Genomic DNA, 26,650 nt, shown 5'->3' with positions numbered 1-26,650 from the left:
CACATGTCATGATGTTACACGTGTTACACAAAATAACTTTTTATCACAATGCCTGACATTAAAAAAAAAAAAACAGAAACTGCACACTTAATTCAAATTGTCATAAAATGTTCTTTTTGCATTAGAGCCCGACCGATTAATCTGCCAATGGATAATATCGGCCGATATTAGCTCCAGGGACAATCGGTATCGGCTAATTTTATCGCAGATATGCGCCGATATAACTAGATTTATTATCCAGTCAAATCGCCTTTCATTTGAGTATCAGTGGATTACACTAGCAGCTCTCTTTCACCAGCAGAGGGCGCAATAAGGATTATAACAAGCATCATCACTCTCCAGAGTGTCGAGCTGTGATTCACGTTCATGAGATGTTACTTTAAGTGTGAGTGATTGTGAGTGTGGGTGTCTCTGTGTTTAAATGTTTGGTATTATGTTTTGGATTTACCTTTTATTTTGATTTTGTATTATGATGATTAATTTATGTTTTGTAAGGACCCCCTTGAAAATGAGATGACGCATCTCAAGGGGCTATCCTTGAAATAAATTACAAATACTTTGCAGTTGAGTGGGCATCTTTATATATCTTCTCCACAAGCATTCGATAACTGCATGTGAGGGATCAACGCATCTATATATATATCTCTATCGCTACAGAACAAAGATAGATCTAAGAAAGATATCGGCTGATATATCTGAATTTTTCTCTTCCTATATAGATATTGGTATCTGTCGGGCACTAGTTTGCACTGTTAATGTTTATGAATAAGGTTTACAGGTTTGAAACTATTAGTGCATTAAAATAATTTCAATAGTGTGTGCCATAGTTAACAGTTCTTGTATTTGTCAAAATCTGTGGAAATACATTTTTTTTTGTAAATCTTAACATAAGTAAGTAAAAAAGTAGGCTTTGTTGAAGTTCAATCATGTTTGGTTAATAAAAAACTTATCATATGGAATGTAAACACAAAATATGTCAGACCCCCAAAATGTAAACTTTATAACTAAGCTTAATAAAATACAACTGTACTGGAATCTATTTCAGTTACCCATAAAGTTACAAAGAGTTAAAGTAATGAATACTGTAAGATCGAATCTGAGACCAGACAACATTATAGCAGCATTTAAGCATCACACCCTGAGCCGTACATCAGAACATAACAGCCCCCATGTGACTATCATCAATGGTTTATCAAATATTGTCCTCCACCGTTTGAGTATTATAAATTCCAAGAGCTGCTTTGAAAAACTACCAGTTAAGAAGCACGATGCAGGTTTGTGCTGATAGATGATGATGATGGCTGCAGCATTCATACACCATTAAGTGTGTATCTGCTGAACAAATACTTCTTACTCTTTGGTTTTAATGTTGCTGACTCGGTCACTGATGTCGTCAAAGTAGTTATCAGTGAAGCGAAGCATCTGATTGACAGCACTGAGCAGCAGGATGTCACAGTTTGGGTTCACTTCCAACTCCTCGCTGTAGTTCTTCACCGGAACAACACAGGACAACGGCAGACCGAACCGACTGCTGGCCTCCTGCATCTGGATAACAAAACACTTTTTAAAAGCTAAAAATGAATTGTGCTAACTTTTCTAAGTTAAACATTCTTTATTTGTCTTACCAATGAGTAAAAGTTAGGTTATGAAATTGTTGTTTATGGCTTCCTACCTTTAACAAGATAAACAACTTTTAAACAAAACTTGCATGACCAATAAATGTAAATGATATGACTTTGATTACCTGCAATCCTACTGATGTATTAAGCTTCATAATACACATGATACGTGAAGGTTGTATTTATCTGATCAACTCTCAGCCTCGAAGATTATCTCTTCATTTAATGGAGAAAAAAAACTTCACAGGACATTTTTATACTTTTCTTGCGACTTTTTGATCCAACCAAAACAACTCGAGCGGCATTGTTGTGTTAGCATGCTAGTGCTAGCTCTCTTTGTTTTGCTCGAAGCTTCACACAGCATGTAAATTTACACGAAATGACCGTGATCTAAAAACGCTTACTTGCCATTCTAATAAGCAGTGAGTACAGTATGTTATTCTTCTTTTCTCTAGTCCCTCACTTACAAACAACTTTTATACGTAAGGGGATGAGCCAGCCGGCCGTCCCGTCCATGTAAACACGCTGTAGATACGGCTCAGACAACATCACAGACAGCAGGACTCGAGTGTCACACTCATTGTAGACAGTCATGACTCACAAAGTTATTTTCAGAGGATATAGAATAGAATAGAATAGAATAGAATAAAATAGAATATACTTGATTTCTGTTATATTTATGTGTAAAATGTCGCACATTCATCCTTTAAACATAAAACCTTAGTCCTCACCATTTGCTTAATGTACAAACTCTTGTAAACGTTTCTCACGTCCTCTAACACTAGAGGACAGGCTTCATCTACTTTGGTGAGCAGGATCAGCTGAGGGACTCCTGGAAACAACAAAGAAAGGACATTTCACTGGGTATTCTTTAGTGTCAGGTCAAAAATACAGAAGTACTCAAAAGCCAACAAGTCCAAACAAAGCTTCAATATAAAAACATGAATATTAACAATACATTTTAAAAAATACACAAGAAAAAAAAATATAAAGGATACCTGCTGCAAATGAAAAAAAAGTGTATTACAGCAAACATACTGCAAATACAGAACCAAACTTGTGCTCAGTTTTCTACAGATCAGCATGAACTGTTACCTCTGGCCCAAGATAGGTCTAAATGTTACTGACCAATCAAGTTGATCTTTTTGCGGATAACTTCCAGTTTCTCCTCCAGCTTTGAGGGCATGATGGAGACCTTGCAGGCATCAAGGACGTACACAACACAGTGGACCTTGTCCTTAAGCTCTGGACGCTCACGATATCCGTGGATATCCAACTGCAAAGAGGCAGAGGGGTTGAACTGAGATGTTCAGTAAAAAGAAAAAAGAAAAGTTTGTTTAAACTGAAGTCAACTCAGTGGCTCATACTTTTAATATCCTCTTACATGTGACAAAATGCTTTACCTGATAGCGATCTGGCACATGGCCCTTAAGTATGCTGATGATGTCATCCAAGCCTACCCCCGCCCCTGTGCTTTCCTCTAACCCCATGGTATCACACAAGATGATTGGCAGAGGTTTTCCTTCTCGCCCATCTTTCAAAGTGTAGGTGCGAAACTGTTGAACAAAGCAGAAAAGGAACAAATCACAAGGTTTTCATTTTCAAATCAGTCTCTAATGTCATTAGTGACTTAGTCACTAATGGAAATGATTAATAGTCGGACTGTAACCTGTGTGGTGAGGCTGGTGGTGGAGCATCCAGCCATGGCCTGATTGGTGACGTGGCCTCTGAACACAGAGTTGAGAGAATTGAAGAAGCTAGACTTTCCAGCTCCAACTGGCCCAATTAACAGGACCCGAGCCTTGGACACAGAGTTGACTAATGGTCTGTAGGTCCTTAATTTATCCATCAGCTCTGTTCTCTTCCTATAGAATCAAGAAAATGCTGATTGAAAAACAATTTGTACATACATCAAATCAGTGATAACCTGAAAGCTAGGACTGAGTATGGCACTGTATGCCCTGCCAAGCACATCCTCGTTGCCTATTATGCTGTCTAAAACACTTTTGTTATTTCATCCTAATAATCAACATGACTGTTTCTGAAGATCATTCTTTTTCTTACTTGATATATTATAGTACATTAAATCATAAGATATCCAGCTTACTCAGTTTCCCAGATTACAGTTCTCCATGGGCTCTCCAGTGCGGTCATTTCTGTTTAAAAAAAACACAAAACAACTTTTTAAAACAATGATCTCGTACCATCCACAATGTTTAACCTTTTTTCCTTGGTGAGGAGTTTCTATAATACACTGACAACATATGTAAGGAATAATTCATAGTGAGCAGGTTGACAGAGCAGGACACTCATAGTGTTACTGTGTTGTTTAAAGCTCCTGTGAGGAGTTTTGAGCTGGTTATGAAACACAATGAAATAATTTCCATAAACTGAATTTTAATGCCTGACAAGGTGATTTACAGCATGCTGCCGAAACAGCCTTTTTAAAAATAATTTTCCACGCAAAAGGTTAAATTTGGGAAGCATGTTAAACACTTATAGTAAAGAAGGATGAGATTTTCATTATAAAATAAAATAAAAAATCTTCACTTGTACATGTACAGCAAAGACGTAGCCCCTTGCCCACAGGTGGCGCCAAAATCAACACAACCCAGAAGTTTCCACGTTCCTCACAGGGGCTTTAAGCTAATTTAAAGATAATTCATAGTTTCATTTATTTTTAGACAAACCAGATTCAGTTGGTGTCAGACACAACTACACTCCTACAATAAATCATGATAAGGTAGATTTTTTGATTCCTAGTGTTTCAATATCTCTGATAGCACGTCCATTGAGTTCATCATGTTTGGCACTCAGCATAAACCTCCCTCAGCCCTTCTTGACAATGTTTTACGAACACCTATCATGCCTAGAAAAGTGGTGGACAAACCATGCTGCTCCTATGAATGCCATCCATCATTAGAGTGGGGAATCTTCAGCCCTGGCTAGTGGCAGGTGTCTGCATTACAGCTTAGACAAAACATTTGTCCAGAAGTTTGGGTCACAGACTTGTAATTCTGATGCCGACTAGCAAGGGTGAAGATGTTTGATCATTTAGTTGACTAATTGTGCACATCCCTACTGCAGGCAGCAATTTTGCTGCTGACTAATAAAAACCTGGTTTTCCTGCAAGTTATTATTATTCCCACAGTAAGTTAAACCTTCATTGGCGGTCCCTAACTGCCTTCTACTCTAGATTTTTAGATATATAATCAAATGGGGTTGCTAATGAGACAGAGGACTAGGAAAATGCAAGCTTCTGTTGCATTACATCATAATCAACTTTTAGTACTTTTAGCCATCTGCCTGATACAAGACACAACAACTCTTCACCACCTCTTCCTCGTTTGCTGTACCTCAAGAATATCTCGACAAATAACAGAAAAACAAGATATTCACTTTTATGAACTCACCTACGACTTGGTAAACTTCACACTCAGTCATGTTGAGGTCATTGCCATGCATTTCTGCAGCAGTGAAGTTGTAATAATTCCCTGGATTGCTGTGGACCACGGGTTTGCTTCCAGTTACCAGAACCAATGCTTCTCCAAAATATGGCCCAGAATTACCAATCATTCTCACTGCATTAGCAGGGCCTGTGACTGGATATTTGAGGAGCTTTTCTCCACTGAACGTGAAAAGGAAGGCCTGATCATCATGCACATACTGTTCTGACTGACTGAATGGTTGTTTGGTGTAGCCTCCAAAAACATAACCAGAGGCATTGAAGCCCACAGAGACTGTGGGACTGCGGGTGTCACATTGTTGGTGGAAGGCTGGACCGGTGAAGCCATGGATGCTGGCCTTGTACAACAGCTGCAGATTGAATCTTCCCAGCTGGGCGCAGATTCCTCTCTGCTGGTTTCTTGTAAGTCTAGGGTTCATGGTGGACAGCTGGTCAGTTTTGTAACTGATGCTGAATAAATCTTCAGTGGTACTTTGGTGTCTAAATAGAAAAAGAAACAGATTCTTTATAATATAAACAGTAAGTTAGTAAAATGATGGTAATGTAAATGATTAATTGTAAAACATTGTATTAACACTTCTGTATGTGCACATGTGTGTGTATGTATGTCTATATAGCCGTTTTCACATAAGCACTCCGGATAATATCTAGATAATTATACGACGCTATTATGACAATATTTTCCTTTATATCAATGCTATGTGTAGTCCAATGGAATGACAACATCCACACCAGAACGGAGAACAACAGAAAACATAATGCAGCCGTTTAATTATGTGCACGGAGATCGTAGTGGTCGCATGCAGACACTCTGCACCGTGCAGCAGACACAGTATATAAACGTCATTCCCTTCCTATTGGTTTGAGATTAATTCTTCGGCGTATATGCTGCTGTGTTCTCACGTCACCACACCATACACAATCCCTCCGGGTAATCTCAGAGTTTTTCAGGAGATTTCTGTGTGTGTGAAAAGGGTTTATGTAGCCTATGTATTAGAGGTGCGTGGAAAAAATTGATACAGTATAGTATCGCAATATTTTGTTTGCTGATATGAAATTGGCTCATGGCCCCAAAGTATCGATATTGTTATTATATTAATAGCAAATATGCTTCTTTAATTTGTAATTGCTGAAGGGGTTGGACAATTAATTTGGAGCAAGTTGCATTGTTAAAAAATCAGTTTGATTACACTGAAATACTAACAGTCCAGATTGTAAGGTGTATGCAGCCTTTTACAGGGTTTTACTTTGATCACAGTGTTGTTAATTTTGGAGGCTTGACTTCCTTTGTGTAGAAGTAATAAGACTGAAGTGACATGAATAGACTGAGAATGTTTTCTTATTAGACAAAACAGTTCTTGATTTGGACATAATATGCAGTTAAAAAAGTTAAATCACAATATATTGTATCACAATTCTAAGTAGACTATCATGATAATATCGTATCGTGGGGCCACTGGTGATTCCAACCCCTAGTACAGTATGTATGTAGGCCTATGTATATTTGTATGTAGGTACAGTTTGAGCTCTGAATCCGAAATGCTCATTTACAGATTAATTTGCTTTAGATACCACACATATACCCTTATGTCTTTCGGTTTTACCTCTTCATTTGATAAAATATGCAAAATATGCTTTGTCAGTCTCATAGGTAATAGTTATAGTTCAAAAATAACAACCCCACCTTGTCCCTACATTCATCATCAGGGTGTGTCAAACCTGTTTGAAACTACAGTCCAACATCACTCCTTATTTCAAATGAACTATATGTAACTTTCAAAACAGAGCTTTCGCAGAAAAACCGACCCGAGGAAAACAATTACAGCCTACAGGCAACACAGATAAACAATGAACATCTGCTTTTTCACATCAGTTAACCGTTCGCTTAATGGGCGATAAAAAACGATTTATGTAAAAAGTTAGGCTACATAATAGGACCCACATGCACATGAAATAGTTTCCGCTTTCTGTTAGAAAGAAGAAAGAAATGGTTACTCAAGTTCCTACCACTGGATTTAATGGTGTTACTAAAAAAATCCGTTTATCCAACAATCTGTGGATAGCAGAAGCTCTACTCCGACCCTGTCGTATAACTTACTAAAAGTGTAATATTAAATAAAACTCTTTGTGTTTGCATCCTTACCTTCTTGTCTTGTAAACAGCTAAGGAGGTGGCTGGACCGTCTCAGTGAAGAGATGACTGTTGGACAGACAATAAACTACAGTAGGCGGGGAAAATGAAACTGAAAGTGACCTCACTTGAATAATTTTGCTTCAGTGTAAATTTAATCCTTAAACTATGGAAGCCCATTTCCGACAGTTAAAAAAATAAAAATGAAAATTTGGCTTTGTTGAGATTTTTTCAATTCAAATTCAAAATTACGAGATAATAAAGTCATAATAATGAGATGAAAAGCCAAAATTATGAGATAAAGATCAAAATGTTCTCTTTGTTTTTCGTGTCCCTTGCTCAAGTGGTTTATTCCGTGACTTCTGCTCCAGGGGCCTGTATGTACAGTCCTTGAATGTAGTCTTCAATGTGACCACGATGCATCCTTGAATGTCTTAGTTATGTATTTATTGACTTATTTATTTCTGTTGTCCTTAGACTGAGCTTTTTATCTGGCCCTTGTGGGTGTCATTGCCCAAACAGACCACACGAGGGTATTATCGTGCCAACGCTTACCTTTGCCAAATACTGATTTGTTTGTTGTCTCTGATTAATCTCCTTCTGTTGTTTGTTTGTAAATGTCTGCATTGTCTGGGTGGACTCTGGAACCAAATTGCCCTCTGGGATAAATAAAGTTGTCTAAGTCTAAGAAATTCTGAGATAAAAAGTCGAAATTACGACTTGGTAAGTGTGCATGTGCTCCAGCTGGCATTGCAGTCCCCGCATCCCCTCACTTGCCCAGCCATGTAAACGATATGCAATCCTAAAGCAGTTCAAGCAATCCTAATTCTGCCAAATGTAGTAAACGATAGATGCATAATAAATAGTTATGTCTTTTAATCTGTTTGTCGCTGGAACTAAACACATTACATTACTGTTTACGTAGCATTGACTGTATACCGTTTAACTGTCAATGTGTCACAGTCGACTTTTTGTCATAATTTCGACTTTTTATCTCATTATTATGACTTTATTATCTCATAATTTTGAATGAAAAAAAATCTCAAAAAAGCCAAATTTTCATTTTTATTTTTTTAACTGGCGGAAATGGGCCTCCATAGCTTCCATATTAAACAGAAACGTCAAGTTAAGTATGTGCGAAATCAATCAATCAATCGACTTTACAAAAAGAGCAGATCTACAGTATAGACTCTAGACCTTACTCTTTGTTGTATTATTTACAAAGACACACATTAATCCACAAGATTTTTTTTAAATGTCAGATTTAAAATGTGAATTTACAGACGATTTTAGCATTCAGACCGACTAAAGAAGCAGTGCAAACAATAAGAAAAACACAATTGCTTGTCGATATCTATGTTCTGTTCTAACTTTTTGATAAAGCTTCAGTGAAACATGAAAAACACATGCTCCCAACCTTCAGTCCCTTTTTATAAATGAGATGAATTTGCAGAACTGGGCTTACCATGTTCTACTAAGGGGTGATGTGAAGGGCAGTCACTATGCAGGTAGCTCTCAGGGCAAGAGTCTGAGAGAGCATCATAATACAGTCATCAAGTATGACAATATTTTCCCATCTTTTCTATCATATATATGTAACATTATCAATATATGAACCTGATGTTTTGCTCCTGCTAATTCTCATTAAGTTTATATTCCCTCTGGCCTAACTTATTACACGTGTTGACCAGCTGTCACTTTAATGTTGCCTGAGATAATAATGAAGCAGAAAGCTGTATGAAGTTACCTTCAAGCAAGCACACATTTCTCTCAACATCTTTACCTATGGCTACCAAACAGTAAATATGATCAGACATGATGTTGAACAGAAAGGCTGACTTGCTAGCCAGACTTCGAATCTTTCCACAGTGTTTTCACGGAAAAATAACGTTATGTAAATTAGCCATGTGCTGCACATTGCGACTCATTGAATCAGGTTTCATGCTTCTTGCGGTCGGCGCGGCGATATTGCGCAATCGCGGTCGGCGCGAGAATGGTCCGCGGAGGATCTGAGCGCCCAGCCGCCCACCTCCGAGATTTTGTAACAACGCGGACGGGTTCATGCCGACCGCGTTGCAATGATTGGCTACAGGGGCCAGAAGTACTTTCTTCGTGCCGTGTTGAGCAATCAGACCGCAATCAGTATGAAACGACTCGACGTTTGCAGTAGTAAAAGACACCTTAAAATAAATGACTAAAGTCAAAGTCTTAAAGTACCCATTTATAAAAGCACTTACGCATCAAAAGTATCTGGTGTTAAAATGTATTCAAGTATAGTAACAAAAAGTAACCAAAAGTACGAGACAGCCAGACTTCTTTGTCAGAGCTTAGCGGAGCGGCATTCTGCTGTCGTGCTGGAGTCTGAGAGAGATGAAGGAGCAACCATGGTGTCACAATCTGAAGACATGGCTGGATATGTTTTAATAAGAGCACCCACCTTCATTTGTTTGATCTAACGTGAACATGCATGGCCCAGATAATCAGAACTGATGATTAGAGACTGGCGGTAACATTCAGGTTCTATATTGTAACAAGCAAAGAGGTGTCCAACATGTGGTGCAGTAGAAGTATCATTTTTAAAGATAAAATGTAGTGAATTAACTGTAGAATGAAAAATACTCTAGTAAAATACAGATTTTCTAAAAACATACTAAAGTATTCCCAAGCAAAGTTATTATATTTTGTTATTTTACAACCCTGTTGTAAACTAACTCTCTGAACTGTTAAAAAAAAAAATCTTGTCTAACATGTGCCACCTATTGATTTTTTTCAACATCTTGCCTAAAAGATAATAAACACCTCCCAAATGGTTTTTGGACATTTGTAACCAGACTAAAAATACTTTCACAAATCAGTTCAGTTTTAAAGTCTGCATTTACTGACCTCTAAACCATCACCTCAAAATAAAAAAAAATGAATACAAAACATTCCTGAGAGAAATTGAGAATTGTTCAAATAAACTTGACATAAAATGATTATTTATAACATGCTTTTAAGCCTTTTTATGAAGCAAAGTAGTCATTGAAATGAAGAGAATATGGTTCATTTTATTGCAAAATTCATTATTATAAGAGGAGATTCACCAGGAGAGCTACCTGCATAAAGAGCATGACACAGCTGGCAGGAGCAAGTGATGTCAATAACATCATACACACACCAAAAATAAGAAAGTTAAACTTTGCTGTTAATGGGCAAGGTTGGACTATAATGTTAAGTCTAACTTTGGCTGGATGTTCTGTGGTGTATTGTCCTGGAAATACAGATCAGCATACTGCAGGATGTGGTCCACAGCACTTAGCAGAAGCACATCAGTGTTAGCATCCACATCCAACTCTGATGAGTAGTTCTTCACTGGGACGATGTAGGAGGTGGACATACCCAACAGAGCTCCAGCTTTAGCCATCTACACACACACACACACACACACACACACACACACACACACACACACACACACACACACACACACACACACACACACACACACACACACACACACACAATTCCATGTACTATGAAACGATGAAGGTATAAGCTGGAAATATCTCACTACATTCTGTCTTTTTATGGAACTGTTAATGGCTTGAACAACTGTGTGAATGACAGTTCAATATAAACGTCATCTAAGACTGTGGAGACAATGAATAAAGTTATTAGATGCAATATGTGCTTTAACATAACATCATGGATGGAATACAGCTGTTCAGTAACATATGAGATTTGATCTTTTTCTATGTTCTGTATAGAAACTTTTTATTTTATTCATATGATTGTTATTCATTTTTTTATATATATCATTACCAACAAAACAAAGGTACTAACAAAATAAATCATACAGGTGTGAGGACGTGTTGGTTATCAGAAGGCGATCATGAGAAAACAAAAAAGGAGAGCGCGCTCTTCGAAAAGTAAAAATAAAAACTAACATAGTAACGTTTTAACGTTAATATTTAAAAACACATCAGTAGAATTTCATTTTCATTTTTAAAGGAAGATGTCTTCATGTTTGCATTTCTTTCTCATTGTGGACAACACAGAGAAGATTCTGAATAGGATTCAAAAGTAATGTCACACTCTGGAATTGCACATCCAAAGTTTAATCCATCTTCAAAAATATAACGGTTCAAATATTTGGTTAATGTTGTTGCATCTTGAGTATTTACAGAGATAATAAAAGCCTGTGTTTTTTTCCTGTCTTTATTTACCTTTTAAGTTTTGATATTTTTCTCCTGACACATTATTATAGGATCTTATATGGACTTTTTTTTAACCTACCATGTCCTTGATGACTCTGCTTTCGTAAACCTTGGTGACATCTTTGGCCGTTTCTGTACAAATATAGTCTACGTGGGTGAGTAGAGCCACCTGGTGAACACCTAACAGACAGAACATGGTGCGGTCACGATGGCTTTCAAGGCAATTTATGAAGAAAAAAAAGAACATACTGGCAGTTCAACTTCAACTTCATTTGTAAAAAAAAAAAAAAAGATACAAGATGACTTACTTGCTTTAATTTTGCTTCTGATGTTGCAATAACAATAGGACAGAGTGGTTGTAATGTTCATGTCCCATTGATCTGTTTAAGTGAAAACTCTATGTGTTCCACTGCCTGTGGCCCTTTCCTTACCCAGGTCACTGATGTGCTCTCGGAGCTGCTGGAAGGTGGTGCTGAGGCCTTTGGGGTAGGTCAGGACTTTAGAGGCGTCCACCACAAAAACAACACAATGGATCTTATCTTTGATGCTGGGCCGTTTCACATAGCCCACAGTCTCAGACCTCACCGGCTGGTCTGGGCTGAACTGGGGGAGCAAAAAGAAAAAGGTAACTTCATCGTGTTGTGTCAAAGTGTGCCAGCATTTGCTCATGTAAATATAATCTACAGCTGAGGTTGACTGGATTTTTCTCAGCTGGTATTTATAACTGACTAAACTTAAGGCATGAAGGTGAAGTAATCAGAGCATCATCAGTGATGTTACAAGTCCTGCAGTGAATATAAAGAGCCAAACCTCATGGTCCATAGAGGACAGGTCAACAGCATAGACCGATCATAAAGACATGACAGCTCCCCAAAAGTGATGCCAAAACATTTGGGGCTCCCCCCTGCTGTCAGGCTGCAGTATAGAATTATAGATCATAATCACTGCCTCCTCCATGTTAACAGATAAGAAAAAAAACATATCTTGCCATACCATTAAAATAGCTAATAATAATAGAAAATATATACTAGTTAAAAAATAAAAAATTTGCAATACTTTTTTTATTATATCCAGCAGAGGGAGCTGTTTGTTTAAGGTTCTGTTATTTGACATCAGTAGCTGAAGAAGAGAGGAGTCAAAATAAGAGGAAGGATGTTTTGCAATTTTATTGTCACAAATTTAAATGAAATAGAATCGTATTTCTTCATGAATTGACTTCAATGTCATTTTTTAAAGTAAAAAATTGTAGAAAATCATGGTAAGATCTTATCATGAACACAATATCATGATACATATTGTATCCTGTCATGAGTCGAGTATATCGTTTAATCCAGATGAGACCTGAGTCAAACTAAAGAGTCAAAACACATGTTGTTTAATCTTCCCCAAAAATGGTTTCTGTCATACTTAGTTATATTTTGGCTGTTTTTGTCCAAGTGTTCACTTTTCTGAGAAGTTTAGTTTTTATTGATTATTTGATGTTTTATAAAGGCGTTTGACATCATGCTGGTGCTGTGTGCAGCAGGTTGGGAGAGTAAAGTCGGAACAGCAGGAGGAAATGTATAAACAGAGAGAGAGATACAGAACTTTCCATGTTTCATTAGGAAGTTGAACGTTGATAACCAGAGGGAAGAGGATATCAATACCATGGCTGTTCAAGCTGATGCCTACTGCACAGAAGATGCACATTATGTCAGTGCCCGACGTAGGGGAGTTACCGATGAGACATTTCAGACTGGAGCAACTGACTGACTCACACTGTAATCCTCAAAGCCTTGCTGCAGGCCTATCCAGCTCACCTTGTGTCCCTCGGGTACCTTTGATGATGGACAGGACGTCATGGAGCGTCAGGCCCGTCATCTCTCCATCTCCTAGGCCCATAGCATCACACAGAACCAGTCCAGTAGGATCCTCTCCCTTCTGATCACGGATGTTGAACAACTTCAGCTGACAAACACAAGGAAGTTCATGGGATTGATGTGCAAAGACTGTCTTGAGACAGTTTAGTGAAGCATTGCATTAATGTAGATTAAATCTGAATGTAAGTTGACTATGTGTTAAAATCTTTCATTTCAACGGTCAGTTCAATCTGTAGCCAAAACATGCCTTAAACATGTTGAGTTCACTGATTTGATCTTAAAGACAACATCTGCTGATAATTACCATGAGATAAAAACACCAGATAAAGTTAGTTTGTGGACATTAACTTTAGTCAAAACGTATTACTGTGTAAGTTGATATCCCATAAATAACATCTAAGCTGTTCTAACTGTGTCAAAGGAGTAGAGGCACATCTAGACATGCTTTGGAGTGGTTGGTCAAAATTATTTTCACAAGTAAAGGAGAAAGAGACCTCCATGCTTGTTTATCCCTCAGTTCTTTCATTTGTAATCAATCAAGAAGAGGGTTAAAAGTGTTTCTTCCTTGGTTTTGTGAATTGGTCAGATACTTTCCTGAAGATTCCAGCAGAGCTGGACTAGCTAAGGCCCAAGCTCAGGTATCTTACTATTTTAAGAAGGGAATAATATGATACTGTTTCAGCACTTTGCCTCAGAAACACATCAGTGCTCCTCTTACCTTCTTGGTGAAGCTGGAAGAGGAGGAGCCCACCATGGCCCGGTTCGTTACTCTTCCATTAAACGCAGACTGAACCGAACTGACAAAGCTGGACTTTCCTGAACCGAGAGGTCCCAGGAGCAGCACCCGAGCCTGAGTCCCCTCCCCACACCTCGGTCTGTAGGAGCTGATGGTCTCCATCAGACTTGTCTTCTGCCTGGATTGTAATTTTAGACACTTTCTGTTTCTGTTCACACTTTGTTGACGTGGCAGGAGTGTATTTATGATTGAAAGGTATCGGGGTATTTCAAGCTCAACTTTATTTAAAATCCCAGTTTTTACTTACTCTTCAGTCCACTTCATGTCTCTCCATGGTGTCTCCAACTTATGTTGAACTGGAGAGAGATCAAGAGTTGTCTAAGTCTAATAGAATACGTACTTCTGCTGTTTTTTTTACTCAACTCAGAGTTAAAATTCTCAGAGAAGAAAAAAAAAGTAGACTAATAAATAGTCCATTGCATTTGCAATTAAATGTATTTTTCTAGCTAAATTTGTTGCACGGTTAAAAAAGAAGGCTGTTTTTCATTGTGCCATCACTAAGGAGTTTTATTTCGGGTACATCTGATTGAGCCTTTTCTCTGATGAGTCTACCTTTCCGCATAAATTTGACTGTGTATTGAGCCCTGTATGACGACACGAGTCTTTTTGATTACTTGATTATGTGATTAAGTATTGTGCTTTTCCATGTTGTGTGAAGCACTCAACATGCCGTAATGTGTCTTTCTTTGGTGTCTACATTTTCTCTAGGTGGATGGTTCTATACTGCAGTTTGGTGTATAGTTCCATATGCTGTGGGATTGATGTTTACATTACATCTATCCCTTGACCTGTGTCGTACATTGTTGTGCTTTTTCTTTTAATTTCACCTTTTTTGAGATGTTTTCATTGCTCTCGATCTCTTTTTCTATATTATATAGCCGCCTCTATTATATCGCTCTCCTTTTTTTGACATGTCATTATGTCGATTTCTCCTGATGTTTACAGTCATGCTTTTACATTTATTATGGTAATCCTCCTGCTACTGCAGGTTATTGCTGCTGGAGTGGTGAACCATGCAAAATAATATTTCTTGTTTTTGCCTTTGTATTTGTAATACATATGCATAGGTCCTGTGGACCTACGTAAAATAACTTTGACTTTTTTATTAACGAAAAAAGATAATCAACTCAAATTATGATAACGTGAACTAACTCATAATCACAGTGAGCCAGAAACAATAGCGGTCAACAAAAAATACAGCAACCCAGCTCACCCCCTCTCTTCCAAGATTCAAGATTTTTATTTGTCACATGCTCATACAGATGTGCAGTGAAATGTAAGTAATGTAAATGTTTTGTTCCACTGAGAACAAAAGGTGAACAGGTGAGTTAAATCAATACATCTCCACCTATACCCATGTGACCCGATATCCCCCTACTCAATATAATCCTAATAAATGATATAATAATCAATAACCCAAAACACCAATATATAACAGACTACATACTTTAACCTTAAATAATTACTACAAAGATAATTACATTCATCCATGGCTCCAAAAAAAAGATTGTAGGTCTCTCAATTTTTCACAATGTCTTGTCTGAACTGTAAGAACTTTTATTGTCAGTTTACAAATGGAGGCACAAGCAGAATGAACACAACAAGAAACACAGAAACAGACATAACTCTTTCTGTCAGTAGTAAAAGACTCACTCAATGTTTTCCTGAAAACAGTTTGGCTAATTTTAGACAAATTAGAAGCCGTCACTGTTTGAGGCAGCCAAGACTTAAATGTACCCTGTGATCCTTTCCCACATGTCATACTGTTACACGTGTTACACAAAATAACTTTTTATCACAATGCCTGACATTAAAAAAAACAAAACAGAAACTGCACACTTAATTCAAATTGTCATAAAATGTTCTTTTTGCATTAGAGCCTGACCGATTAATCTGCCAATGGATAATATCGGCCGATATTAGCTCCAGGGACAATCGGTATCGGCTAATTTTATCGCAGATATGCGCCGATATAACTAGATTTATTATCCAGTCAAATCGCCTTTCATTTGAGTATCAGTGGATTACACTAGCAGCTCTCTTTCACCAGCAGAGGGCGCAATAAGGATTATAACAAGCATCATCACTCTCCAGAGTGTCGAGCTGTGATTCACGTTCATGAGATGTTACTTTAAGTGTGAGTGATTGTGAGTGTGGGTGTCTCTGTGTTTAAATGTTTGGTATTATGTTTTGGATTTACCTTTTATTTTGATTTTGTATTATGATGATTAATTTATGTTTTGTAAGGACCCCCTTGAAAATGAGATGATGCATCTCAAGGGGCTATCCTTGAAATAAATTACAAATACTTTGCAGTTGAGTGGGCATCTTTATATATCTTCTCCACAAGCATTCGATAACTGCATGTGAGGGATCAACGCATCTATATATATATCTCTATCGCTACAGAACAAAGATAGATCTAAGAAAGATATCGGCTGATATATCTGAATTTTTCTCTTCCTATATAGATATTGGTATCTGTCGGGCACTAGTTTGCACTGTTAATGTTTATGAATAAGGTTTACAGGTTTGAAACTATTAGTGCATTAAAATAATTTCAATAGTGTGTGCCATAGTTAACAGTTCTTGTATTTGTCAAAATCTGTGGAAATACATTTTTTTTTGTAAATCTTAACATAAGTAAGTAAAAAAGTAGGCTTTGTTGAAGTTCAATCATGTTTGGTTAATAAAAAACTTATCATATGGAATGTAAACACAAAATATGTCAGACCCCCAAAATGTAAACTTTATAACTAAGCTTAATAAAATACAACTGTACTGGAATCTATTTCAGTTACCCATAAAGTTACAAAGAGTTAAAGTAATGAATACTGTAAGATCGAATCTGAGACCAGAGCAGCCCAGAATAAAGTGGTACAACATTATAGCAGCATTTAAGCATCACACCCTGAGCCGTACATCAGAACATAACAGCCACCATGTGACTATCATCAATGGTTTATCAAATATTGTCCTCCACCGTTTGAGTATTATAAATTCCAAGAGCTGCTTTGAAAAACTACCAGTTAAGAAGCACGATGCAGGTTTGTGCTGATAGATGATGATGATGGCTGCAGCATTCATACACCATTAAGTGTTTGTGTATCTGCTGAACAAACACTTCTTACTCTTTGGTTTTAATGTTGCTGACTCGGTCACTGATGTCGTCAAAGTAGTTATCAGTGAAGCGAAGCATCTGATTGACAGCACTGAGCAGCAGGATGTCACAGTTTGGGTTCACTTCCAACTCCTCGCTGTAGTTCTTCACCGGAACAACACAGGACAACGGCAGACCGAACCGACTGCTGGCCTCCTGCATCTGGATAACAAAACACTTTTTAAAAGCTAAAAATGAATTGTGCTAACTTTTCTAAGTTAAACATTCTTTATTTGTCTTACCAATGAGTAAAAGTTAGGTTATGAAATTGTTGTTTATGGCTTCTTACCTTTAACAAGATAAACAACTTTTAAACAAAACTTGCATGACCAATAAATGTAAATGATATGACTTTGATTACCTGCAATCCTACTGATGTATTAAGCTTCATAATACACATGATACGTGAAGGTTGTATTTATCTGATCAACTCTCAGCCTCGAAGATTATCTCTTAGATCTGAAGATTAAACTTCACAGGACATTTTTATACTTTTCTTGCGACTTTTTGATCCAACCAAAACAACTCGAGCGGCATTGTTGTGTTAGCATGCTAATGCTAGCTCTCTTTGTTTCGCTCGTAGCTTCACACAGCATGTAAATTTACACGAAATGACCGTGATCTAAAAACGCTTCCGTGACATTCTAATAAGCAGTGAGTACAGTATGTTATTCTTCTTTTCTCTAGTCCCTCACTTACAAACAACTTTTATACGTAAGGGGATGAGCCAGCCGGCCGTCCCGTCCATGTAAACACGCTGTAGATACGGCTCAGACAACATCACAGACAGCAGGACTCGAGTGTCACACTCATTGTAGACAGTCATGACTCACAAAGTTATTTTCAGAGGATATAGAATAGAATAGAATAGAATAGAATAAAATAGAATATACTTGATTTCTGTTATATTTATGTGTAAAATGTCGCACATTCATCCTTTAAACATAAAACCTTAGTCCTCACCATTTGCTTAATGTACAAACTCTTGTAAACGTTTCTCACGTCCTCTAACACTAGAGGACAGGCTTCATCTACTTTGGTGAGCAGGATTAGCTGAGGGACTCCTGGAAACAACAAAGAAAGGACATTTCACTGGGTATTCTTTAGTGTCAGGTCAAAAATACAGAAGTACTCAAAAGCCAACAAGTCCAAACAAAGCTTCAATATAAAAACATGAATATTAACAATACATTTTAAAAAATACACAAGAAAAAAAAAATATAAAGGATACCTGCTGCAAATGAAAAAAAAGTGTATTACAGCAAACATACTGCAAATACAGAACCAAACTTGTGCTCAGTTTTCTACAGATCAGCATGAACTGTTACCTCTGGCCCAAGATAGGTCTAAATGTTACTGACCAATCAAGTTGATCTTTTTGCGGATAACTTCCAGTTTCTCCTCCAGCTTTGAGGGCATGATGGAGACCTTGCAGGCATCAAGGACATACACAACACAGTGGACCTTGTCCTTAAGCTCTGGACGCTCACGATATCCGTGGATATCCAACTGCAAAGAGGCAGAGGGGTTGAACTGAGATGTTCAGTAAAAAGAAAAAAGAAAAGTTTGTTTAAACTGAAGTCAACTCAGTGGCTCATACTTTTAATATCCTCTTACATGTGACAAAATGCTTTACCTGATAGCGATCTGGCACATGGCCCTTAAGTATGCTGATGATGTCATCCAAGCCTACCCCCGCCCCTGTGCTTTCCTCTAACCCCATGGTATCACACAAGATGATTGGCAGAGGTTTTCCTTCTCGCCCATCTTTCAAAGTGTAGGTGCGAAACTGTTGAACAAAGCAGAAAAGGAACAAATCACAAGGTTTTCATTTTCAAATCAGTCTCTAATGTCATTAGTGACTTAGTCACTAATGGAAATGATTAATAGTCGGACTGTAACCTGTGTGGTGAGGCTGGTGGTGGAGCATCCAGCCATGGCCTGATTGGTGACGTGGCCTCTGAACACAGAGTTGAGAGAATTGAAGAAGCTAGACTTTCCAGCTCCAACTGGCCCAATTAACAGGACCCGAGCCTTGGACACAGAGTTGACTAATGGTCTGTAGGTCCTTAATTTATCCATCAGCTCTGTTCTCTTCCTATAGAATCAAGAAAATGCTGATTGAAAAACAATTTGTACATACATCAAATCAGTGATAACCTGAAAGCTAGGACTGAGTATGGCACTGTATGCCCTGCCAAGCACATCCTCGTTGCCTATTATGCTGTCTAAAACACTTTTGTTATTTCATCCTAATAATCAACATGACTGTTTCTGAAGATCATTCTTTTTCTTACTTGATATATTATAGTACATTAAATCATAAGATATCCAGCTTACTCAGTTTCCCAGATTACAGTTCTCCATGGGCTCTCCAGTGCGGTCATTTCTGTTTAAAAAAAACACAAAACAACTTTTTAAAACAATGATCTCGTACCATCCACAATGTTTAACCTTTTTTCCTTGGTGAGGAGTTTCTATAATACACTGACAACATATGTAAGGAATAATTCATGGTGAGCAGGTTGACAGAGCAGGACACTCATAGTGTTACTGTGTTGTTTAAAGCTCCTGTGAGGAGTTTTGAGCTGGTTATGAAACACAATGAAATAATTTCCATACACTGAATTTTAATGCCTGATAAGGTGATTTACAGCATGCTGCCGAAACAGCCTTTTTAAAAATAATTTTCCACGCAAAAGGTTAAATTTGGGAAGCATGTTAAACACTCATAGTAAAGAAGGATGAGATTTTCATTATAAAATAAAAAAATAAATCTTCACTTGTACATGTACAGCAAAGACGTAGCCCCTTGCCCACAGGTGGCGCCAAAATCAACACAACCCAGAAGTTTCCACGTTCCTCACAGGGGCTTTAAGCTAATTTAAAGATAATTCATAGTTTCATTTATTTTTAGACAAACCAGATTCAGTTGGTGTCAGACACAACTACACTCCTACAATAAATCATAATAAGGTAGATTTTTTGATTCCTAGTGTTTCAATATCTCTGATAGCACGTCCATTGAGTTCATCATGTTTGGCACTCAGCATAAACCTCCCTCAGCCCTTCTTGACAATGTTTTACGAACACCTATCATGCCTAGAAAAGTGGTGGACAAACCATGCTGCTCCTATGAATGCCATCCATCATTAGAGTGGGGAATCTTCAGCCCTGGCTAGTGGCAGGTGTCTGCATTACAGCTTAGACAAAACATTTGTCCAGAAGTTTGGGTCACAGACTTGTAATTCTGATGCCGACTAGCAAGGGTGAAGATGTTTGATCATTTAGTTGACTAATTGTGCACATCCCTACTGCAGGCAGCAATTTTGCTGCTGACTAATAAAAACCTGGTCCAAAGTCAGTGCTGGAGTTTTTTCCTGCAAGTTATTATTATTCCCACAGTAAGTTAAACCTTCATTGGCGGTCTCTAACTGCCTTCTACTCTAGATTTTTAGATATATAATCAAATGGGGTTGCTAATGAGACAGAGGACTAGGAAAATGCAAGCTTCTGTTGCATTACATCATAATCAACTTTTAGTATTTTAGCCATCTGCCTGATACAAGACACAACAACTCTTCACCACCTCTTCCTCGTTTGCTGTACCTCAAGAATATCTCGACAAATAACAGAAAAACAAGATATTCACTTTTATGAACTCACCTACAACTTGGTAAACTTCACACTCAGTCATGTTGAGGTCATTGCCATGCATTTCTGCAGCAGTGAAGTTGTAAAACTTCCCTGGATTGCTGTGGACCACGGGTTTGCTTCCATTTACCAGAACCAATGCTTCTCCAAAATATGGCCCAGAATTACCAATCATTCTCACTGCATTAGCAGGGCCTGTGACTGGATATTTGAGGAGCTTTTCTCCACTGAACGTGAAAAGGAAGGCCTGATCATCATGCACATACTGTCCTGACTGACTGAATGGTTGTTTGGTGTAGCCTCCAAAAACATAACCAGAGGCATTGAAGCCCACAGAGACTGTGGGACTGCGGGTGTCACATTGTTGGTGGAAGGCTGCACCGGTGAAGCCATGGATGCTGGCCTTGTACAACAGCTGCAGATTGAATCTTCCCAGCTGGGCGCAGATTCCTCTCTGCTGGTTTCTTGTAAGTCTGGGGTTCATGGTGGACAGCTGGTCAGTTTTGTAACTGATGCTGAATGAATCTTCAGTGGTACTTTGGTGTCTAAATAGAAAAAGAAACAGATTCTTTATAATATAAACAGTAAGTTAGTAAAATGATGGTAATGTAAATGATTAATTGTAAAACATTGTATTAACACTTCTGTATGTGCACGTGTGTGTATGTATGTCTATATAGCAGTTTTCACATATGCACTAATTATACGACGCTATTATGACAATATTTTCCTTTATATCATTGCTTTGTCTAGTCCAATGGAATGACAACATCCACACCAGAGCAGAGAACAACATACTGGCGAACAGAAAACATAATGCAGCTGTTTAATTACGTGCATGGAGATCGTAGTGGTCGCATGCAGACACTCTGCACCATGCAGCAGACACAGTATATAAACGTCATTCCCTTCCTATTGGTTTGAGATTAATTCTTCGGCGTATATGCTGCTGTGTTCTCACGTCACCTCACTAGGGGTCTGGATGGAGAAACTCCAACTGAAGTCCGAGCGAAAAATTTGGCTGTTCGCATTCACATACACAATCCCTCCGGGTAATCTCAGAGTTTTTCAGGAGATTTCTGTATGTGTGAAAAGGGTTTATGTAGCCTATGTATTAAAGGTGGCGGGAAAAAATTGATACAGTATAGTATCATGATATTTTGTTTGCCGATATTAAATCGTCTCATGGCCCCAAAGTATCGATATTGTTATTATATTAATATCAAATATGCTTCTTTAATTTGTAATTGCTGAAGATTAATTTGGAGCAAGTTGCATTGTTAAAAAATCAGTTTGATTACACTGAAATACTAACAGTCTAGATTGTAAGGTGTATGCAGCCTTTTATAGGGTTTTACTTTGATCACAGTGTTGTTAATTTTGGAGGCTTGACTTCCTTTGTGTAGAAATAATAAGACTGAAGTGACATGAATAGACTGAGAATGTTTTCTTATTAGACAAAACAGTTCTTGATTTGGACATAAAATGCAGTAAAAAAAGTTAAATCACAATATATTGTATCACAATTCTAAGTAGACTATCATGATAATATGGTATTGTGGGGCCACTGGTGATTCCATCCCCTAGTACAGTATGTATGTAGGCCTATGTATATTTGTATGTAGGTACAGTTTGAGCTCTGAATCTGAAATGCTCATTTACAGATTAATTTGCTTTAGATGCCACACATATACCCTTATGTCTTTCGGTTTTACCTCTTCATTTGATAAAATATGCAAAATATGCTTTGTCAGTCTCAAAGGTAAACGGGAAGTTATAGTTCAAAAATAAAAATCCCACCTTATCCCTACATTCATCATCAGGGTGTGTCAAGCCTGTTTGAAACTACATTCCAACATCAAATGAACTATATGTAACTTTCAAAACGGAGCTTTCGCAGAAAAACCGACCCGAGGAAAACAATTATAGCCTACAGGCAACACAGATAAACAATGAACATCTGCTTTTTCACATCAGTAAACCGTTCGCTTAATGGGCGATAAAAAACGATTTATGTAAAAAGTTAGGCTACATAATAGGACCCACATGCACATGAAATAGTTTCCGCTTTCTGTTAGAATTATTCAAAATGGTTACTCAAGTTCCTACCACTGGATTTAATGGTGTTATAAAAAAATCCGTTTATCCATCAATCTGTGGATAGCAGAAGCTCTACTCCGACCCTGTCTTATAACTTACTAAAAGTGTAATATTAAATAAAACTCTTGGTGTTTGCATCCTTACCTTCTTGTCTTGTAAACAGCTAAGGAGGTGGCTGGACCGTTTCAGTGAAGAGACGACTGTTAGACAGACAATAAACTACAGTAGGCGGGGAAAATGAAACTGAAAGTGACCTCACTTGAATAATTTTGCTTCAGTGTAAGTTTAATCCTTAAACTATGGAAGCCCATTTCCGCCAGTTAAAAAAATAAAAATGAAAATTTGGCTTTGTTGAGATTTTTTCAATTCAAATTCAAAATTACGAGATAATAAAGTCATAATAATGAGATGAAAAGCCGAAATTATGAGATAAAGATCAAAATGTTCTCTTTGTTTTTCGTGTCCCTTGCTCAAGTGGTTTATTCCGTGACTTCTGCTCCAGGGGCCTGTATGTACAGTCCTTGAATGTAGTCTTCAATGTGACCACGATGCATCCTTGAATGTCTTAGTTATGTATTTATTGACTTATTTATTTCTGTTGTCCTTAGACTGAGCTTTTTATCTGGCCCTTGTGGGTGTCATTGCCCAAACAGACCACACGAGGGTATTATCGTGCCAACGCTTACCTTTGCCAAATACTGATTTGTTTGTTGTCTCTGATTAATCTCCTTCTGTTGTTTGTTTGTAAATGTCTGCATTGTCTGGGTGGACTCTGGAACCAAATTGCCCTCTGGGATAAATAAAGTTGTCTAAGTCTAAGAAATTCTGAGATAAAAAGTCGAAATTACGACTTGGTAAGTGTGCATGTGCTCCAGCTGGCATTGCAGTCCCTGCATCCCCTCACTTGCCCAGCCATGTAAACGATATGCAATCCTAAAGCAGTTCAAGCAATCCTAATTCTGCCAAATGTAGTAAACGATAGATGCATAATAAATAGTTATGTCTTTTAATCTGTTTGTCGCTGGAACTAAACACATTACATTACTGTTTACGTAGCATTGACTGTATACCGTTTAACTGTCAATGTGTCACAGTCGACTTTTTGTCATAATTTCGACTTTTTATCTCATTATTTCGACTTTTTATCTCATTATTATGACTTTATTATCTCATAATTTTGAATGAAAAAAAATCTCAAAAAAGCCAAATTTTCATTTTTATTTTTTTAACTGGCGGAAATGGGCCTCCATAGCTTCCATATTAAACAGAAACGTCAAGTTAAGTATGTGCGAAATCAATCAATCAATCGACTTTACAAAAAGAGCAGATCTACAGTATAGACTCTAGACCTTACTCTTTGTTGTATTATTTACAAAGACACACATTAATCCACAAGATTTTTTTTAAATGTCAGATTTAAAATGTGAATTTACAGACGATTTTAGCATTCAGACCGACTAAAGAAGCAGTGCAAACAATAAGAAAAACACAATTGCTTGTCGATATCTATGTTCTGTTCTAACTTTTTGATAAAGCTTCAGTGAAACATGAAAAACACATGCTCCCAACCTTCAGTCCCTTTTTATAAATGAGATGAATTTGCAGAACTGGGCTTACCATGTTCTACTAAGGGGTGATGTGAAGGGCAGTCACTATGCAGGTAGCTCTCAGGGCAAGAGTCTGAGAGAGCATCATAATACAGTCATCAAGTATGACAATATTTTCCCATCTTTTCTATCATATATATGTAACATTATCAATATATGAACCTGATGTTTTGCTCCTGCTGATTCTCATTAAGTGTATATTCCCTCTGGCCTAACTTATTACACGTGTTGACCAGCTGTCACTTTAATGTTGCCTGAGATAATAATGAAGCAGAAAGCTGTATGAAGTTACCTTCAAGCAAGCACACATTTCTCTCAACATCTTTACCTATGGCTACCAAACAGTAAATATGATCAGACATGATGTTGAACAGAAAGGCTGACTTGCTAGCCAGACTTCGAATCTTTCCACAGTGTTTTCACGGAAAAATAACGTTATGTAAATTAGCCATGTGCTGCACATTGCGACTCATTGAATCAGGTTTCATGCTTCTTGCGGTCGGCGCGGCGATATTGCGCAATCGCGGTCGGCGCGAGAATGGTCCGCGGAGGATCTGAGCGCCCAGCCGCCCACCTCCGAGATTTTGTAACAACGCGGACGGGTTCATGCCGACCGCGTTGCAATGATTGGCTACAGGGGCCAGAAGTACTTTCTTCGTGCCGTGTTGAGCAATCAGACCGCAATCAGTATGAAACGACTCGACGTTTGCAGTAGTAAAAGACACCTTAAAATAAATGACGAAAGTCAAAGTCTTAAAGTACACATTTATAAAAGCACTTACGCATCAAAAGTATCTGGTGTTAAAATGTATTCAAGTATAGTAACAAAAAGTAACCAAAAGTACGAGACAGCCAGACTTCTTTGTCAGAGCTTAGCGGAGCGGCATTCTGCTGTCGTGCTGGAGTCTGAGAGAGATGAAGGAGCAACCATGGTGTCACAATCTGAAGACATGGCTGGATATGTTTTAATAAGAGCACCCACCTTCATTTGTTTGATCTAACGTGAACATGCATGGCCCAGATAATCAGAACTGATGATTAGAGACTGGCGGTAACATTCAGGTTCTATATTGTAACAAGCAAAGAGGTGTCCAACATGTGGTGCAGTAGAAGTATCATTTTTAAAGATAAAATGTAGTGAATTAACTGTAGAATGAAAAATACTCTAGTAAAATACAGATTTTCTAAAAACATACTAAAGTATTCCCAAGCAAAGTTATTATATTTTGTTATTTTACAACCCTGTTGTAAACTAACTCTCTGAACTGTTAAAAAAAAAAATCTTGTCTAACATGTGCCACCTATTGATTTTTTTCAACATCTTGCCTAAAAGATAATAAACACCTCCCAAATGGTTTTTGGACATTTGTAACCAGACTAAAAATACTTTCACAAATCAGTTCAGTTTTAAAGTCTGCATTTACTGACCTCTAAACCATCACCTCAAAATAAAAAAAATGAATACAAAACATTCCTGAGAGAAATTGAGAATTGTTCAAATAAACTTGACATAAAATGATAATTTATAACATGCTTTTAAGCCTTTTTATGAAGCAAAGTAGTCATTGAAATGAATAGAATATGGTTCATTTTATTGCAAAATTCATTATTATAAGAGGAGATTCACCAGGAGAGCTACCTGCATAAAGAGCATGACACAGCTGGCAGGAGCAAGTGATGTCAATAACATCATACACACACCAAAAATAAGAAAGTTAGACTTTGCTGTTAATGGGCAAGGTTGGACTATAATGTTAAGTCTAACTTTGGCTGGATGTTCTGTGGTGTATTGTCCTGGAAATACAGATCAGCATACTGCAGGATGTGGTCCACAGCACTTAGCAGAAGCACATCAGTGTTAGCATCCACATCCAACTCTGATGAGTAGTTCTTCACTGGGACGATGTAGGAGGTGGACATACCCAACAGATCTCCAGCTTTAGCCATCTACACACACACACACACACACACACACACACACACACACACACACACACACACACACACACACACACACACACACACACACACACACACACACACACACACACACACAATTCCAT

The 26,650-nt window shown here is 37.7% G+C and overlaps 3 protein-coding genes and 1 pseudogene across 6 annotated transcripts in view; all 4 read right to left on the bottom strand.

The window, feature by feature from the left end:
- Window positions 1-1,346: 1,346 nt before the first annotated feature.
- LOC132967226 (interferon-induced protein 44-like) lies at window positions 1,347-7,313 on the bottom strand. Its single transcript, XM_061034094.1, has 8 exons — window positions 7,229-7,313; window positions 5,033-5,565; window positions 3,727-3,775; window positions 3,289-3,484; window positions 3,023-3,175; window positions 2,748-2,919; window positions 2,351-2,451; window positions 1,347-1,545 (listed from the first exon to the last, which is right to left on the bottom strand). The coding sequence occupies exons 2-8, from the start codon at window positions 5,502-5,504 to the stop codon at window positions 1,351-1,353; spliced, it is 1,338 nt and encodes a 445-aa protein (XP_060890077.1). The 5' UTR covers window positions 5,505-5,565; window positions 7,229-7,313; the 3' UTR covers window positions 1,347-1,350.
- A 2,929-nt stretch (window positions 7,314-10,242) lies between these two features.
- On the bottom strand, window positions 10,243-14,867 carry LOC132971980 (interferon-induced protein 44-like; annotated as a pseudogene).
- A 2,322-nt stretch (window positions 14,868-17,189) lies between these two features.
- Window positions 17,190-23,213, bottom strand: LOC132967217 (interferon-induced protein 44-like). The gene is made up of 8 exons (XM_061034082.1): window positions 23,125-23,213; window positions 20,893-21,425; window positions 19,567-19,615; window positions 19,129-19,324; window positions 18,863-19,015; window positions 18,588-18,759; window positions 18,190-18,290; window positions 17,190-17,388 (listed from the first exon to the last, which is right to left on the bottom strand). The coding sequence occupies exons 2-8, from the start codon at window positions 21,362-21,364 to the stop codon at window positions 17,194-17,196; spliced, it is 1,338 nt and encodes a 445-aa protein (XP_060890065.1). The 5' UTR covers window positions 21,365-21,425; window positions 23,125-23,213; the 3' UTR covers window positions 17,190-17,193.
- Window positions 23,214-26,158: 2,945 nt separating this feature from the next.
- LOC132967187 (interferon-induced protein 44-like) overlaps window positions 26,159-26,650 on the bottom strand; it is a 36,820-nt gene continuing 36,328 nt past the window's right edge. For all 4 annotated transcript variants that reach the window (XM_061034065.1, XM_061034073.1, XM_061034056.1 and 1 more), the window contains one exon: window positions 26,159-26,534. In XM_061034065.1, the coding sequence (XP_060890048.1) occupies window positions 26,334-26,534 (201 nt within the window). In that variant the 3' untranslated portion in view covers window positions 26,159-26,333. The remainder of the gene's footprint in view (window positions 26,535-26,650) is intronic.

Source organism: Labrus mixtus, chromosome 3 (genome assembly GCF_963584025.1).
Source record: "Labrus mixtus chromosome 3, fLabMix1.1, whole genome shotgun sequence".
In the NCBI taxonomy this organism is placed as follows: domain Eukaryota; kingdom Metazoa; phylum Chordata; class Actinopteri; order Labriformes; family Labridae; genus Labrus; species Labrus mixtus.
The sequence above is the reverse complement of the archived record's forward strand: the minus strand, read 5'-3'. Positions and strand labels throughout refer to the sequence as shown.

What these genes read in the sequence shown, in the direction of transcription:
- LOC132967217 (XM_061034082.1), bottom strand. Translation starts at nt 21,364, where the DNA reads ATGAACCCCAGACTTACAAGAAACCAGCAGAGAGGAATCTGCGCCCAG. An exon ending in ACTGTAATCTGGGAAACTGA is followed by an intron (nt 19,325 to 19,566) that starts GTAAGCTGGATA and finishes TTGATTCTATAG; the next exon opens with GAAGAGAACAGAGCTGATGG. An exon ending in GTTTGTACATTAAGCAAATG is followed by an intron (nt 17,389 to 18,189) that starts GTGAGGACTAAG and finishes TTTGTTATCCAG; the next exon opens with ATGCAGGAGGCCAGCAGTCG.
- LOC132967226 (XM_061034094.1), bottom strand. Translation starts at nt 5,504, where the DNA reads ATGAACCCTAGACTTACAAGAAACCAGCAGAGAGGAATCTGCGCCCAG. An exon ending in ATGTGCCAGATCGCTATCAG is followed by an intron (nt 2,920 to 3,022) that starts GTAAAGCATTTT and finishes TGAACATCTCAG; the next exon opens with TTCAACCCCTCTGCCTCTTT. An exon ending in CAAAAAGATCAACTTGATTG is followed by an intron (nt 2,452 to 2,747) that starts GTCAGTAACATT and finishes TGTTGTTTCCAG; the next exon opens with GAGTCCCTCAGCTGATCCTG.